Below are 13,988 nucleotides of genomic sequence, written 5' to 3'. Positions count from 1 at the left end.
TGCAGGGCAATTCATGACCAGCCTAAGGTGTCTACTGAAAGATGTGGTCAGTTACATGCTGGAGGTGCCTATTTCTTCCAGTTGACTCTGAGAGGATGACTACAACGACTAATTCAGTAGACGATTCCCACAAGTTATGTCTTATCTCTAAAAGTTATCTTTTCAGGGAGAGACTAGAGGTATATGATATAATGCAATCAATTGCAAAATAAAATAAATACAATGTGGACTGATAACATTTCAAAAAAGGATGAGAAATCGCACCATCTCCTTATTGCAAGCGTTCTTCCCTAAAATCTCAGGTGGTTAATGGGAAATAAAATAATAAAATAATAAAATAACCTAATCTGGGACTACAGAACTAGCTCTGTACATGGTTCCAGCCAAAGATACCCCTAGACAGTTGATAACTTTAGTGAAAATTTCTTTTTTGTATTTTCACATTTGTTCAAGAAGAAGGGAAACGAAAGAGGAAAGGAAATCAGGAAAAGAAAAGAAGAAAGGAAATTAAAAAAAGAAAAGAAAGAATCCAGAGAACTTGGAAAACTTATCTCTCTGTGTTTGGAGACCTAATTTTTGGTGTAAGCGCTGTATGATTTTATCTCCTCAAGACCTGCCTTCACTGGTAGAAATGTGTTAGAGCACAGAGTCTTTAAAGAAGATAGAATAGCTTCGGGAAAGCTTCCAACACTTGCTTAAGAGGTGCCTTTTACTGTAAAATCGCATTTAATTTCTTGCTTTCCTGTATCATGGGTCTATCTTGGTATTTTCTGCCTAGGTAAGAATGGCTTTGATGGGCTGTTCTTCACAAATCTTCATTAAAAAAACAAGTCAGAGAGATTTCTAGTAGTAAGGAGAGAGGTGCCATGCTCTGGGGGTGGTAAAGAGTTAATCTGTCACAGTAATCTTTCAAAGGGCAGGTTAGGTTAGACACGTCTCCCTCAGTAGTGGTTATGATTAAGTTCAGTTTTCACAGAGACAGAAGATGGCCTGGGTTACCTTTTGATGACCCTTCAAGTCCTATTTTGCATGAAATTTCATCACTGGCAACGCAGTGAATAAAGCCTCTCACATGAACTTGCATGTTTTAGCAAAGGTCAGTGAATTACAGAGTAAGTAAAAAAATCCTTCTTTTACAAGTGAGGAAACCGAGGGAGGAAGTCAGCTCTTTCATGCCTATGGAAGGCGGCTGGGTTGAGTCTTTGTCATTCTAGACTCTCCTATGGAAAGCAGTAGATCTCTCCAGAAATTGTTTCACCTGATCTACCTCAGACCTGATTTTAGGGTGGGATTAGGTCTCAAATAGACATCTAGATTTTGAACAAAATTACTTAGGGCAGCCAAAGGCCACATCCAAAGAGTTACAGTCAATGGCTCAATGTCCAAGTAGAAACCAGCAGCGAGTGGTGTCCCTCAAGGATCCATACTGGGACTAATACTATTTAATATCTTCATCATTGATATAGACAGTGGGATCGAGTGCACTCATTTCATCCACTGGCCATTCCTTTGTTTTATTGACGTTTCTTGAAATTTAGAATAGCTCAATTGCAACCAAGGTAGTGTAACCAACTCCCGACACAGAATGCCAGCGATCCATGCAGTGAAAACAGAAATCCCCAAATTAATGAGGAGGTTAAATACTTCTTTGTGTGAAAATAGTCCTCTAACTTAAATATCATCTTACACTGTAGCCTGGAGTCCTGCCCAGGTTGGTAAGGGTTAACAGTAGTCACTCTAGGAAACAGAATATTGGGTAAGAATGTAAAAACAGTCTTACAATCTTTGGGAAAGGAAGAGGAACAACAAATGACAGAAGAAGCTAAAGATGAACCATCGGGGATCTGGCCTGCTAAGCTCTTTGGGCCACATCTGCCAGTTTCTGTACTCACCAACAAACACAGCAGCAATTTGGCTAGCGTCATACCCATCTCCTTTTGTTTCCCTAGCCAAATGGACTAGTAGAAGTGACTTAATGCACAAGCCCAAATCAAGGGTTGCTGGTGTCTCCTGTTGCAAAATAGTTCCCCATAAGGGTGTGCTTACTGCCAGGAAAGGAGAAAGGTGTTCGCTCCAGTTTCACTCCACTTCCTTTGATATGTGGATCTGGACACCATGGCGATGGTAGCTCATGCACATGGAGGGACTGTGCATGGTGAGAAGATGAGTGAGGTGAGGTGTTGTGGGTGGGTAGTGCATGCTGGCAAGGGGCTGTCTTGGTAGAGACATGAGGTGGTGAAGAGGTGAATTTGAAGAGGTGGTGAATTTGATGGCGGGCAGGATGGGGCTGAGGCACTGTTTGGGGGGAAGTTGTGAAACTGGAAATGGAAGGCACGAGGCTTGAGGCTATCTTGAGGGATTTTGTGAAATAGGAAGTGCTTGAGGTGTGGTGAAGGACTGTGCTGAAAGACGGTACGAAGCGGCAGGTAACACTGTGGGGTGTGAAGTTGCGTTGAAAGAGCTCGGGACATCAGGAGTGGGCGTTGTGTATTGAAGGCAGCACAAGAAGAGGTTGTGCAATTGTAGCTGCTGAGGCGTGGTAAGGCTGCGGAGTTTGGGTGGACCCTCCCCCAGGAAAGGCTGTGTGAAGCAGTAGGGACTAAGCAGGGTGGTAACTTGTGTTGGGAGAAGCTGTGGGTCAGAAGAGGACACTCTGTGGTGACCGGTGTGTTAAGGCTGGTTTGGTAGGTCCTTGGGGAACGAGAAGTTGTGCTGAGGGAGATTGTGAAATCATCAGCAGGCGTTATAGAAGAGGACTGACAATTTCTCAATCTATGTGACCCTGGGCAGCAGTAAGGCGTCCTCCTCAAGGACTGTGAACCTGGAGCATCTCGGGGACACGAGTAGGAAACAAAGCACCAGTGCAAGAGACAAGGTATAATTCTGTACAGACAGTTCTTGCTTTCTTTGTGTTGTGAGACTGGCTGAAGAAGGGAGAAGTAGTAAAAAAACACTTCCAGAGCCGTGACAGTGACAAGTTCTGTACAAAGAGGGAAGGGGGAAGTGGTTCAAATCTAAGTGACCACACACAGCAAGCTAGATATTTCTCCAAGAGAGTGATTGGCTGGCTGTTGGATGTCACGTTGAAGACTGTGGCTTTTTAAACAGTATCTAACTAGCCCAGCACTACAGTATGACACAAGGATTTTATCTGGACCGTGTGTCACAGAATTCACGTGACAGTTTTCCCCAGCAGATCCATCCCAGGCAGCTGCTGCAAATCAGTCGCTGAAATTCCGAGGAACCCACAAAAAGGTGAGAAATTCCTAGACAGTATCTTTGCCATTGCACTCTGTCTAATGCTTTCTGTCATGCTTTTGGAGACATGGTGAGGGGAAGGGAGGAGAAAAAAAAAACTGGAGGAGAGGAGATCAAACATTTTCTTCTCCTGCTCGTTAGAAATTGGCTACAGGTAAGGAATTGTCTTGATCATTTTCAAGATAAGGAGAGCTTCGTTCTGGGGACCCTTTTCCATGAACAAGTGCTATTGAATTGCTCTAAATACACCTCTGTAATATAAGGTGCCATTATTCAGGGACCTAGCATTACCAGTTGTGGTCTTAAATGATCACTTAAGATTAGCCAAGAAAACACAACATCATAACTTTGTGTCCATAGTCTAAAATGTCTTTGTGGTGTCAAGGTTGTTCAAACTGACATCTGCTGCAAGAACTACATGGTCCTCAGCATGCAAACCACAGGAAGGATGTTTAACCTCAAGAGAGAAAGATACCACCTAGACTCAGTCCGCTGTTGTTTGATGCAAGCTTTCACTAATTAGTTTCGTTAAGGAAGTGGACTGATATCCTAAATGTGTCTTGGAGACGTGAATGTGTCTTGGAGACAACAAGAAATCAGTCTCTCCAAGGTCATACAATAAATATATGAGAACTATGAGTGACTTTCACAGTCTGCAGAAGTCAGAGAAGGATTCCTTCCCTTCCATTGCAGTGGAAGGCAAAATTATTGATGTTTTGTCATTTATCCACAGGGCATCTGTGACAGCCATATCTCTACCTGGCAGTCTTTATGCATAGATCAATGGCACAGGACCATGTCATTTAACATTAGGAAATATGCTTGACAAGCTCGATTTAGACAGATAATCACCTGGCGTTCCCAGAATGCTCAGTGGAGAGAGATGCACTTCTGGAGGATGGGGTTGGTTGCCTTCTGGAGGTGACTGCAGCAGGGAGGTAGCATAGCTGCTTTCCTAAAACAGGCACCTGGTCAGAAGGCTGGAGTGGGCTTAGTCAGAGCTTAAGTGACATTCAAATGTTCATGTCCTCTTCAAATCAATTGGAAATTTGCTTCCGGTTACACGGATGTCTTGTGGCAGAGGATAGTGCTGCATTTGGTCTTCTGAAGGCTAGGAAACCATTTAACCACTGGGTCTTCTTTTCTCCTCACAGCAGACTTGGTTCACAGAATTAGAGGCTACTTCAGCTGCTTTCTACAGTGAATCAAGGTCTGATCATTTTCTGCCACCCCAAAAGCAGGTAGCGAGGAAGTGCACAGTCATAAGGCTGTATCTTCTCAACTTACCTGTTACAGATGTTCAGGGAAGGGGTAGCCTTTCTAGCGATGTTGGTCAGGCAGTATGCTGCTCTCCCCAGATATGGAAAGAGGTGAGTTTGAGCTCAGGGATGTTCCTGTTGTGAAACTGTGCTACAACAGAGACTCTGTGCATTCTGGGGGAGATGATGGAGAAGGGAGACCTTATTGCAGCCTTTCAGTACTTAAAGGGGGCCAGTAAGAAAGATGGGGACAAACTTTTTAGCAAGAGCTGTTGCAATAGGACAAGGGGTGATGGTTTTAAACTAAAAGAGGGTAGATTTAGACCAGATAGAAGGAAGAAATTTTTTACAATGACAGTGGTGAGACACTGGCACAGGTTGCCCAGAGAGGTTGTAGATGCCCCATCCCTGGAAACGTTCAAGGCCAGGTTGGACGAGGATCTGAGCAACCTGATCTAGTTGAAGACGTCCCTGCTCACTGCAGGGGGGCTGGACTAGATGACCTTTAAAGTCCCGTCCAACCCAGACCATTCTACGATTCTATGTTTTTTGTTTCCCGTAGTCCCTTTCAGTATGTACTAAAACTCTTGAGGGACCATTGGTCTCTAAAGAACAGTGGTCTCTTCTTTAGAGACTTTGCAGTCAGCGAAGCCAGGCAGGTGACTGCACACCTAGCTAAGACACCTATCTTAGGATAGAATACATTACCATTGGAGGTGCTCATAAACCTCCAATAATTCAAATGGCAGATTTAAAGGCAACGTTAAATGAGATGTTTGCATTTTTAATGGTGAAAGCTAGGTGTAACAGTCCCAGCTGAACTCCCAACCAAGCACTGCTGGCGTACATGCCCTCCATGGACTAATGCAGCAAGGTTGTCTCCACTGCTCCAGGCCATCAGCTGGGTGAGGAAACAACCTGCATCGTGCATTTATTTACCTTGCCTCTAGCCATGCAGCGCTGAAGACAGAAAGATGAAACGATAACGATTCAATCTGCCACATTTCGCTTGTTTATGAAAGTCTGTCTCCATGTATGCTGCAGCGTTGTACAAAGAGAGAACAGAATATTCATGCTGGTTAGACCGCTCAATGATTCACATCTTCCTAGCTCTCCCTCTTTTGACTTGTTCCTCTCCTCCTTTTAACTACCTCCTGCTGTCTTTCATGATACTTCTCTGTCTTCCCATGTCAAAATTAATAGCTGGTGGGTGGAGAGAAAGAGTCATGCTCTTTCACCTCCTTAGACAAAAAAAAAAAGGAGTGAAATCTATTTTTTTAAAATTTTTTTTCCCCCCAAGATTCTCATTCAGATCCCAGTATCATGGGGGAAGAAGCAGGGTGAACTGTCTCAGGGAATAGGGTGAAATAATTATGTGAGCCAACCACATTAAACTACATGTTATTAAAATAGAAATCAATCATGAACATGAAAAAACTACCAGCTATTTGGAGTACTCTCTACCATGTTTTCGGGGCATATTCATAGGACAAAACTCGATCAGCTTTCACGCTGATTAAACTTGTGATTGCCTAGAAATTTCACACACACTTTTGACAAGATTTGTCTCACCTAATCCCAGCCACACGAAGCAAAGACAGTTATCCCAGAGCTGTTAACACTGGGTTCTCTTTTTATTCAGACAAGAGGAACTTTTCAGACATGATTAATCTAAGCTATAATGGCTTTTTGAAGATATTTGTTTCCCGATACTGACTGCAAAAAGGACCAAGAAATGAATTTTTGAAAGGGAGAAACACTGCAATCTAGTTTTTTCTACATGTCGTATAGAATTTGGCCTTAGATACAGTGCTTTGGACAATGCCTCAAAGCTCTGTGCTCCAAGTCTAAATCCAGCAAACCCTCCCTAAATCAAGCTCTGGCTACAAAGAGGTGGAACACATCCAGAAACACCACCAGGTCACCATGAGGGAAAGTCACGCTGGAGTTACCACCTCTCTCCTCTCTGCTTACAGGTCTGAAATCACTCATCATGAGTACTTCAACCACAATCGTCCTTCCAACTGCAACCAGCTACGCTCACGGGACTAATCAGAGTGGGGCTGTGGGAAAGGCAGAGCCATCGTATGCTGTCCTCAAGTTCATGGAGAGCTTCTGCCTCATCAGTGCTGCCTGTGGGATGGTGGGAAATGGCATGGTCCTCTGGTACCTTGGCTTCCGCATCCGGAGAAACCACTTCACTGTCTACATCCTGAACCTGGCCGCTGCCGACTTTGGGTATCTCCTCTGCATCGCCATCGAGACGGTTCAGTACCTGATGCAGTTCAATGTGGGGGTGCAGTTTGGGATATTCCTCTTCCTCGACCTTTTCATGTATGGGACCGGCTTGTATCTCCTGACGACCATCAGCATCGAGAGGTGCCTCTCTGTCCTTTGTCCAATCTGGTGCCGAAGCCACCGCCCAAGGCACTTGTCTGCCATCATCTCTGGTCTGCTCTGGGGTCTCTCCCTGCTGCTGAACACGCTTGGCTATGTTCTGTGTACCCTTCGCCCCTCTGCCAGGAGCTGCCACCTCCTGCTCATCACCATCGGAACCTTGGACTTCCTCTTCTGCACGCCCCTCATGCTGCTCTTCAGCCTCACCCTCTTCCTCAGGGTCAAGTGCAGCTCCCAACGCCTGCGAACGGGCAGGCTCTTCACCGTCATCATGCTCACCGTCCTCTTCTTCCTCATTTTCGCTGTGCCTCTGAGCGTCCTCATCCTCTTTGACTTCTTGGGCTACAAATTTCTCTACTCCCCAGAGATCGGCTTTGTGCTGTCCTGCGTGAATAGCAGCCTCAACCCTGTCATCTACTTCCTTGTGGGCAGCTACAGGGATCGGAGAACCAAGGTCACCCTCAGGCTGGCCTTCCAGAGGGCCTTTGAAGATTCAGGAGATGACAAAGATGAACGGGAAACCCGTGACACAGTAACTATGTCCTCCTAAAACCCTGCTGTGCCTAACACAGTAACACTGGTCTGGAGCTGAGGGCCAATAGTTTACAGACTTGAAGAACTCTGAGGTATTGGGAAAGGTTTATCTCACCTAACCTTCAGCATCTTCACTGTGGATATCCACCTTTAGCCAGTTATTTTAAGCTCCATCTGTGGTCAGTGAAAACACATAAGCACCTGGACCGTAGAATTTATCTGACCTGTATTAGGACCACATTGAGAGTGGCTATTTCTTTTCAGAGGGCATTAAATGATTTCAGTTTGATAAGGTGAACTGTTGTGGTGTCTGCATTTCATCAAAGGAATCCCACTCAGAATTTGCAGGTCACTCCATAATTCTCTGTCTTTCAGAGCACAACAATATCAAATTCATAAATTCTCTGTCACTTTTTACTCAGATCTCTGAAGATGAGATGAGAACCAATCCTCCTCCTGTTGAAATGAGCCACAAAATTCCTGGAAGGAGAGTCTATCTGTCTCACTTAATTTTAAATACCTGTATCTCAGCAACACATGCGACTTTTTGTGGCTCACAGAGTGCACGATTCTTTGCTTCCTAATGCCAACATTTCAAATAGTGCAGTGACTCATGCCCTAGAAGTTCCTTTCTTCTATTAACTAGGGAGGTTTCCATACCATAGAGCTGTGATGCAGTAGAAAAGGGCTCCAACCCCTACCAACATGTCGTGAAACTTCACCCACTGAGTTGCATGCTCCATTTTCTTGTGTTCCAAAGAAATATAGAGCTGGAGTTGCATATTATTTTAGCTTCCTCCAGCCCAGGACAGGGTACCTGCACCTAACTACTGCATGCGTGGGTGGTTAGTAGATGAGGGTGTCAGGGCAACGGTTGGACTTGATGATCCCAGAGGTCTCTTCCAACCTGGTTGATTCTGTAATTCTGTTATTTCTTCCTTGAAGAAGGGCAGATAAGAACCCATGGCTTCTAACATCTCCTCTACTAATACAAATAAATCCAAGGGTAGGGAAAATATAGGAAATGGAAGAAAGGTAAATAAATACCACAATTTGCAACAAATTATTCTCTAGACCCAATCCCTTGAGGTACAAGATGTGATTATTTTAAGTGTTGTGCTATCAGACTACATAACATTTGCTCTTTTCACCTAAATTGGTAGAAAAAGGTGACACAGATAATTTTCTTTGAGAAATCTTACAGATTTCCTCTTCATGCCTTCAAATATTTTCCTAAAGGGAAGCTACATTCTTTTATTGTCTGTTATCTTTTTTTTCCTGTTTGTCTGTTTGTTAATTTTGAAAAGCACCACTTAAAAAAATAGTGGCTCACCCTAATGTCTGTAGTTGCTTTTTGCTTCTTGTTTACAGTTCCTGAAAGCTGAAATTTGAGTTCCATTTCTACTATTCTTTAATTTTTAATGCTATTGTTCTGCAATGTACATATAGTTGATTCAGATTAGGTCTGTGTCATCAATTATTTTTAGGGTTTTTTTTTCTTCTGACTTCTACTGCTGAGGGGAATAGAGCATCCATTTATCAGAAAACATGTTAAAAATGTTTTCCTTTTAATATCTGTAATGATTTTATCATTGGGAGAACCAAAACATTTCCATTATTATTAAAAATGTCAAAAGCCTTTTTTTTAAAAAAGGAAAATAAATGGTATTTAAAACATTATTGTGCTCCGAAGAAGCCAGCAACTGATAAAAACATACAGAATATAAACTGAAAAACTTTCCATCCTGATGAGGGAGCTGGGTTGTTTAGCCTGGAGAAGAGGAGGCTCAGAGGTGACCTTAGTGCAGTCTACAACTACCTGAAGGGAGGATGTAGTGGAGTGGGAATCGGCCTCTTCTCCCAGGCAACCAGCAATAGGACAAGAGGACACAGCCTCAAGCTTCGCCAGAGGAGGTTCAGGTTGGACATTAGGAAGCATTTCTTCTCAGCAAGGGTCATTAGCCATTGGAAGGGGCTGCCCAGGGAGGTGGTGGAGTCACCATCTCTGGAGGGGTTTAAGAAAAGCCTGGCCATGGCACTTAGTGCCCTGGTCTAGTTGCCATGGTGGTGTCAGGGCAACGGTTGGACTCGATGATCCCAGAGGGCTCTTCCAACCTCATTGATTCTGTGATTCTGTGATCATGAAGACATGTGGCATTTAATGTGAACACATTCTACACATCACATGTTAACGTGAACACTTTACATCCACCCTTGGACATTTAAAAGGTCATGCCTGCATATAAACCACCATCCTAGACACCCTCGATCATCCGTGGTAAAAATCAGGCATTCTCAGGGGTGGCATCTGCCAGATGTTTGCAGTGTATCTATCTCCTGTGGTCCAGAAGTCGTCAATGATGGGATCTGCAAGGAGATGGGGATCATTTCCAGGCTTTTCCACCGTGAACTAACACCAAGACAGTCAGCCCAGGCTGCCAGTGAGAATGTCCTCAGCATCTGAACTAAGTTTGTCCTCTGAATTGCTCAGCATCTCTCTGGAAGGATGCCAGGGCATCCAGAAGATCAGCAATCATGCATGAGAAGGGTACATTCCTCAGGGGCCACCACCGTCCTGAAAAAAAAGCCCACATTTCTGCTTCCCTGGGGACAGCTGAAAGGAGACAGGCAGCCCAGGCCACAAGTGTTGAGTGTGCTCCTCACCATGGCCCATGTGCCAGCGGCATGCGGTGCCTGCGAGGGATGGTGTTACCTGCTCCCCAGGGACAGCAAACCTCACTCCACTCCTCTGAGGAGTCCCTAGACACCAGAGTCTGAAGTAATCTTTATTTTCTCAGTGATTTCAGCAGAAGGCACACACGTTACTGCTGGTATTTCTGTGGTGCAGTTAAGACCTGGAGGAAGGCATGTGGATGGGAATGTGGATGCTTCAGAACAGTCCAGTTTTCACCACATGCAGGAGAGTGAAGGACTCTCCGGTGCCTTGATTAGGTTCCCTTTCCCAAGCCTCTGTCTCCCACTAGTTACCCCCACCCTCCCCTTCAAGCAGCTACCCCATTCTCCATTCCAAGAGCTTCTACAACAGCCAGCCCCCTTCTCTCCCTCACCCCAGCCTACCTCACACACACCTCAAAGGAGCAGCCTTCCCCTTCCAGCCCTCCTCAGCATCAGCTGCCAAATTCCTTCTCTTGCACCTTTCATGGAGATGTGGCTCCATGCCACAGGAAGGACGGGACAGCAGCTAGTAAGAGAAAGCTACGTCCTCTTTGGAAGAGGAGAGTCAGGGCCAGCTAACTGGGGGCAGAAGGAGGGGCAAGCACCTCTAGACCCCTCTCTTTTGCACTATTTAGGTGTTGCACCAGCTCATAGCTAAGTGGTGTCTTACAACCCGCAGAGCAACTTGGGATCAGGCACAAAGAAGAGCAGAGGAGGTACCACAGCACAAACAGGCTTTGGCAGGTCTTGCTGGTGAGACCCAAGATACATTATGGAAACCTTACTTTAGGCCCTACAGTTTTTATACTTTAAAAGCTTAATCGTCAAAAAACAGTCACCCATTCCTACCCAGATAAAGGATTTAGTCCAATCCTAAGCTCTGTTTAGTTTGAACTGAGAGAGGTGGCAAAGCCAGGTAATCACAACATCACAACGTTTGGATCGGGTCTGCTCAAAGGCAAATCCTGACTGCAGAGGCGGAGGAAGATCCTTGCTTCCTCACCGTGGGACATTTGTCCCTTTGGAGCCAACACCTGCCCGTTTCAAAACCTGCACAGCCACGCTGTTAGACCTCCTCTCCTCCTGTCTGTTTTATGAGTGGCCCAGGAACCACACGACCACCACATTTCCCAGCAGCCCACAGAGCCAAACACCCCACCAAAACAGTGTGAAAAAGTCAGCTGTAGAAGTCTGTGATTCACAAGATGGGCTGTCTCTCCCATGAGCTCCATCACACAAGGAATCATTGAGCAGAGAGAGGTCTGTTGTGTTGGTCTCCTCCATGGCAAATGACCCTGTTCCAAGTGGCCGCCTTCTCCCTTTCCCACCACCTCCTAGGAGAGTCGAGGAAGGAGAAGGAAATATCCCTCGTGCCTGAGGAGCAGACTTCTGCCCAGAGATCACGTCCCGTGGTCAGAAGACTCCCCTCACAATCTCATCACATCAGTGACAGCTTCCCCTCACATGTCCCATGGACAGTGATCTTGTCAGTAGGACTTGGCCACGTCAACCCCTTCCTCTCCCCTGCCATTGTCCAGTGTTGTCCCACCACGAGAGGGGCTTCTGGGTTGTGCTGAGTGTACTTGGCGCTGGACCAGGAGACCCTCCACACTGGGAAATCACTGTGTGTGGACAGGCAACAGCATAAGGGCTTCACCCGCTGCCTCTGATGAAGCTCTCCAAGCGTGTTGCCTTAGAGATTGCGTCTGTGGGTTACAGAGAGCTGCAAAGGGGATTTTATCTGCAAGACTCTTGTCTCTCTGAACATCAGCATCATGGAGACAGCTCACTTCTCTCTGTGTTTCTTTTTCTTTCCCGTTCTCTCTCTTTCTTTTTTCCTTTCTCCCTTCCTTCCTTCCTTTCTCATTTTCTTTCTCTCTCTCATTCTCTCTTTCTTAATTTCCTTATTTCTTCCTCTCTCTTTTCTTTCTCATTCTCCAAGTGGTAATTTTACTCTATGCCTTACTCTCTACACCACTAATCCCTCCATCACCCACCAGGACGCCTTGGCTTGCCCATTTTTGCAATCCTTTTTGCAGAGCCCTGCATTGCTGAGACAACAGGGGTGGCCAGAGCTCCCCCAGCACCTAACGTCTCAGACCTTCCCCAGGCAAGACACCCCCCAGAACACCACAAAACTCATCTGCTGAGCCAAAGGAGCCAGAATTTATTCGCTGGGGCCAGAGCAACGAGGGTCATTGCAATAGGGAATACAGCCCGCGCACGGGGACCGAGCCCGGCTGCCACATGCCCCCACCCTCCATCCTTCTGGCTCCCTGTGAGGCTCCACATCTCCAAGTCTCCTCACCAGCAGTGCCTTACACAGTGGTCTCCACCGCAGTGTCCCTGGGCATGTGTCTCTCCTCCTCGCTCATCACTTTCTCCTCGAACACTCTTCGGAGGGCAACTTGTGCAGAGCCCTGGAACCGGCGCTGCCGGCAGCTCCCCACCAAGAAGTAAACGACCGGGTTGATGCTGCAGTTCAGCAACGCCAGCAGAAAAGATGTATTTTCAGGGACTAATTCGTGTGAACTTGGAAGATTGAGGAAAACCTCTACACTGAAAGGAATACCGAAGGCAAAGAAGAAGATCACGTTGAGGAGGACAGCAACGTAGAGCCTCCCCGGGTGTCGTCTCTGTGAGCGACATCGGAGTCTGATGAACAGGGACAGGTTGGAAATCAACATCATTGATGACAAAATCATGGCAATTGCGATGGCTACACCTGCGAGCACTGTCTCGTAGCTTTCAGCAAAGTTAAAGGTCAGATACATCGAGGAAACAAAAACTCCAGCGAGAGCCCAGAGCACCCCGCTCACAACGCTTGATAAGTGCTTTGGGCGGTGGCAGCGATACCAGATTGGGAAGAGGACAGAGATACACCGCTCCACGCTGACTGCTGTCAGGAGGCTCAGGCTGCTGAGGTCAAAGAAGTGGCACAGAAATTCAACTGCAAATAAGAAATCTATGTAGAAAGAAATAAAATTCTCGAAATAAGAACAAGCTGTTAAGCTCAAAAGTGCCAATATGAGGAGAAGAAACAGGAGGATCAGAGAGAAGTCAGCAACAGCTAGATTTAGGATGTAGACGGTGAAAGGGTTCTGCTTCATGTGGAAGCCCAGGAACCATATGACTATCCCATTCCCCACAAGTCCACAGAGGCAAATCCCTATACAGACACATGCAAAGACCATCAATCCATAAGGTAGACTTGGGCATTCATATTCGATGTCATCCCCATAGCCCACATATCCAGAAGTCACATAGCTCAGAGAGAGGTCTGTTGTGTTGGTCTCCTCCATGGCGAATGACTCTGTTGTCGGTGGCCACCTTCTCCCACTCCCATCACCTCCTAGAAGAGATGAGGAAGGGGAAGGAAATGAGGGGCATTGGCAGGCCCAGCACTCGCCAGCTTTCCCCATGGCCCCACGCCAGCCCCAGGCTGCACCACGAAGGATCCCATCCCCTGCCATGCCCATGACAGGCTCCCACTCCTCCAGCCCTGTCCCTGGCCACCAGGCATGTCCCACCTGCCTGTCCCCAGCCTCCTACCTCCTGGTGCTCCTGGGAACGGTGCTGCTGCAGGATCTCCAGCACACGGGGCCTCCAGGCTCGCCAGGAGAAAGTTTCTGGTGATGGCTGTTGTGGCCACCCCGCTCTGCTCTGGCCTCATCCCTCGTGCCTGAGGAGCAGACCTTTGCCCAGTGATCACATCCCGTGGTCAGAAGACTCCCCTCACAATCTCATCATGTCGGTGACAGCTTCCCCTCACATGTCCCATGGACAGTGATCTTGTCAGTAGGAGTTGGCCACGTCACTCCCTTCCTCTCCTCCCCCTAGTTTTTCACCAGGAGGTGCTGATCT

At 46.5% G+C, this 13,988-nt stretch overlaps 2 protein-coding genes across 2 annotated transcripts; one reads left to right on the top strand and one right to left on the bottom strand.

The window, feature by feature from the left end:
* Positions 1 to 6,510: 6,510 nt before the first annotated feature.
* On the top strand, positions 6,511 to 7,464 carry LOC137663002 (proto-oncogene Mas-like). Its single transcript, XM_068399811.1, has one exon. It carries the CDS (start codon positions 6,511 to 6,513, stop codon positions 7,462 to 7,464), a length of 954 nt encoding a protein of 317 aa, XP_068255912.1.
* Positions 7,465 to 12,442: 4,978 nt separating this feature from the next.
* Positions 12,443 to 13,426, bottom strand: LOC137662922 (mas-related G-protein coupled receptor member D-like). Its single transcript, XM_068399669.1, has one exon. It carries the CDS (start codon positions 13,424 to 13,426, stop codon positions 12,443 to 12,445), a length of 984 nt encoding a protein of 327 aa, XP_068255770.1.
* Positions 13,427 to 13,988: the final 562 nt, after the last annotated feature.

This window comes from Nyctibius grandis, chromosome 4 (assembly GCF_013368605.1).
Source record: "Nyctibius grandis isolate bNycGra1 chromosome 4, bNycGra1.pri, whole genome shotgun sequence".
NCBI lineage: Eukaryota > Metazoa > Chordata > Aves > Nyctibiiformes > Nyctibiidae > Nyctibius > Nyctibius grandis.
This window is presented reverse-complemented; position numbering and strand designations above follow the sequence as displayed.

Coding starts and splice junctions, on each gene's coding strand:
- LOC137663002 (XM_068399811.1), top strand. CDS start 6,511: ATGAGTACTTCAACCACAATCGTCCTTCCAACTGCAACCAGCTACGCT.
- LOC137662922 (XM_068399669.1), bottom strand. CDS start 13,426: ATGGAGGAGACCAACACAACAGACCTCTCTCTGAGCTATGTGACTTCT.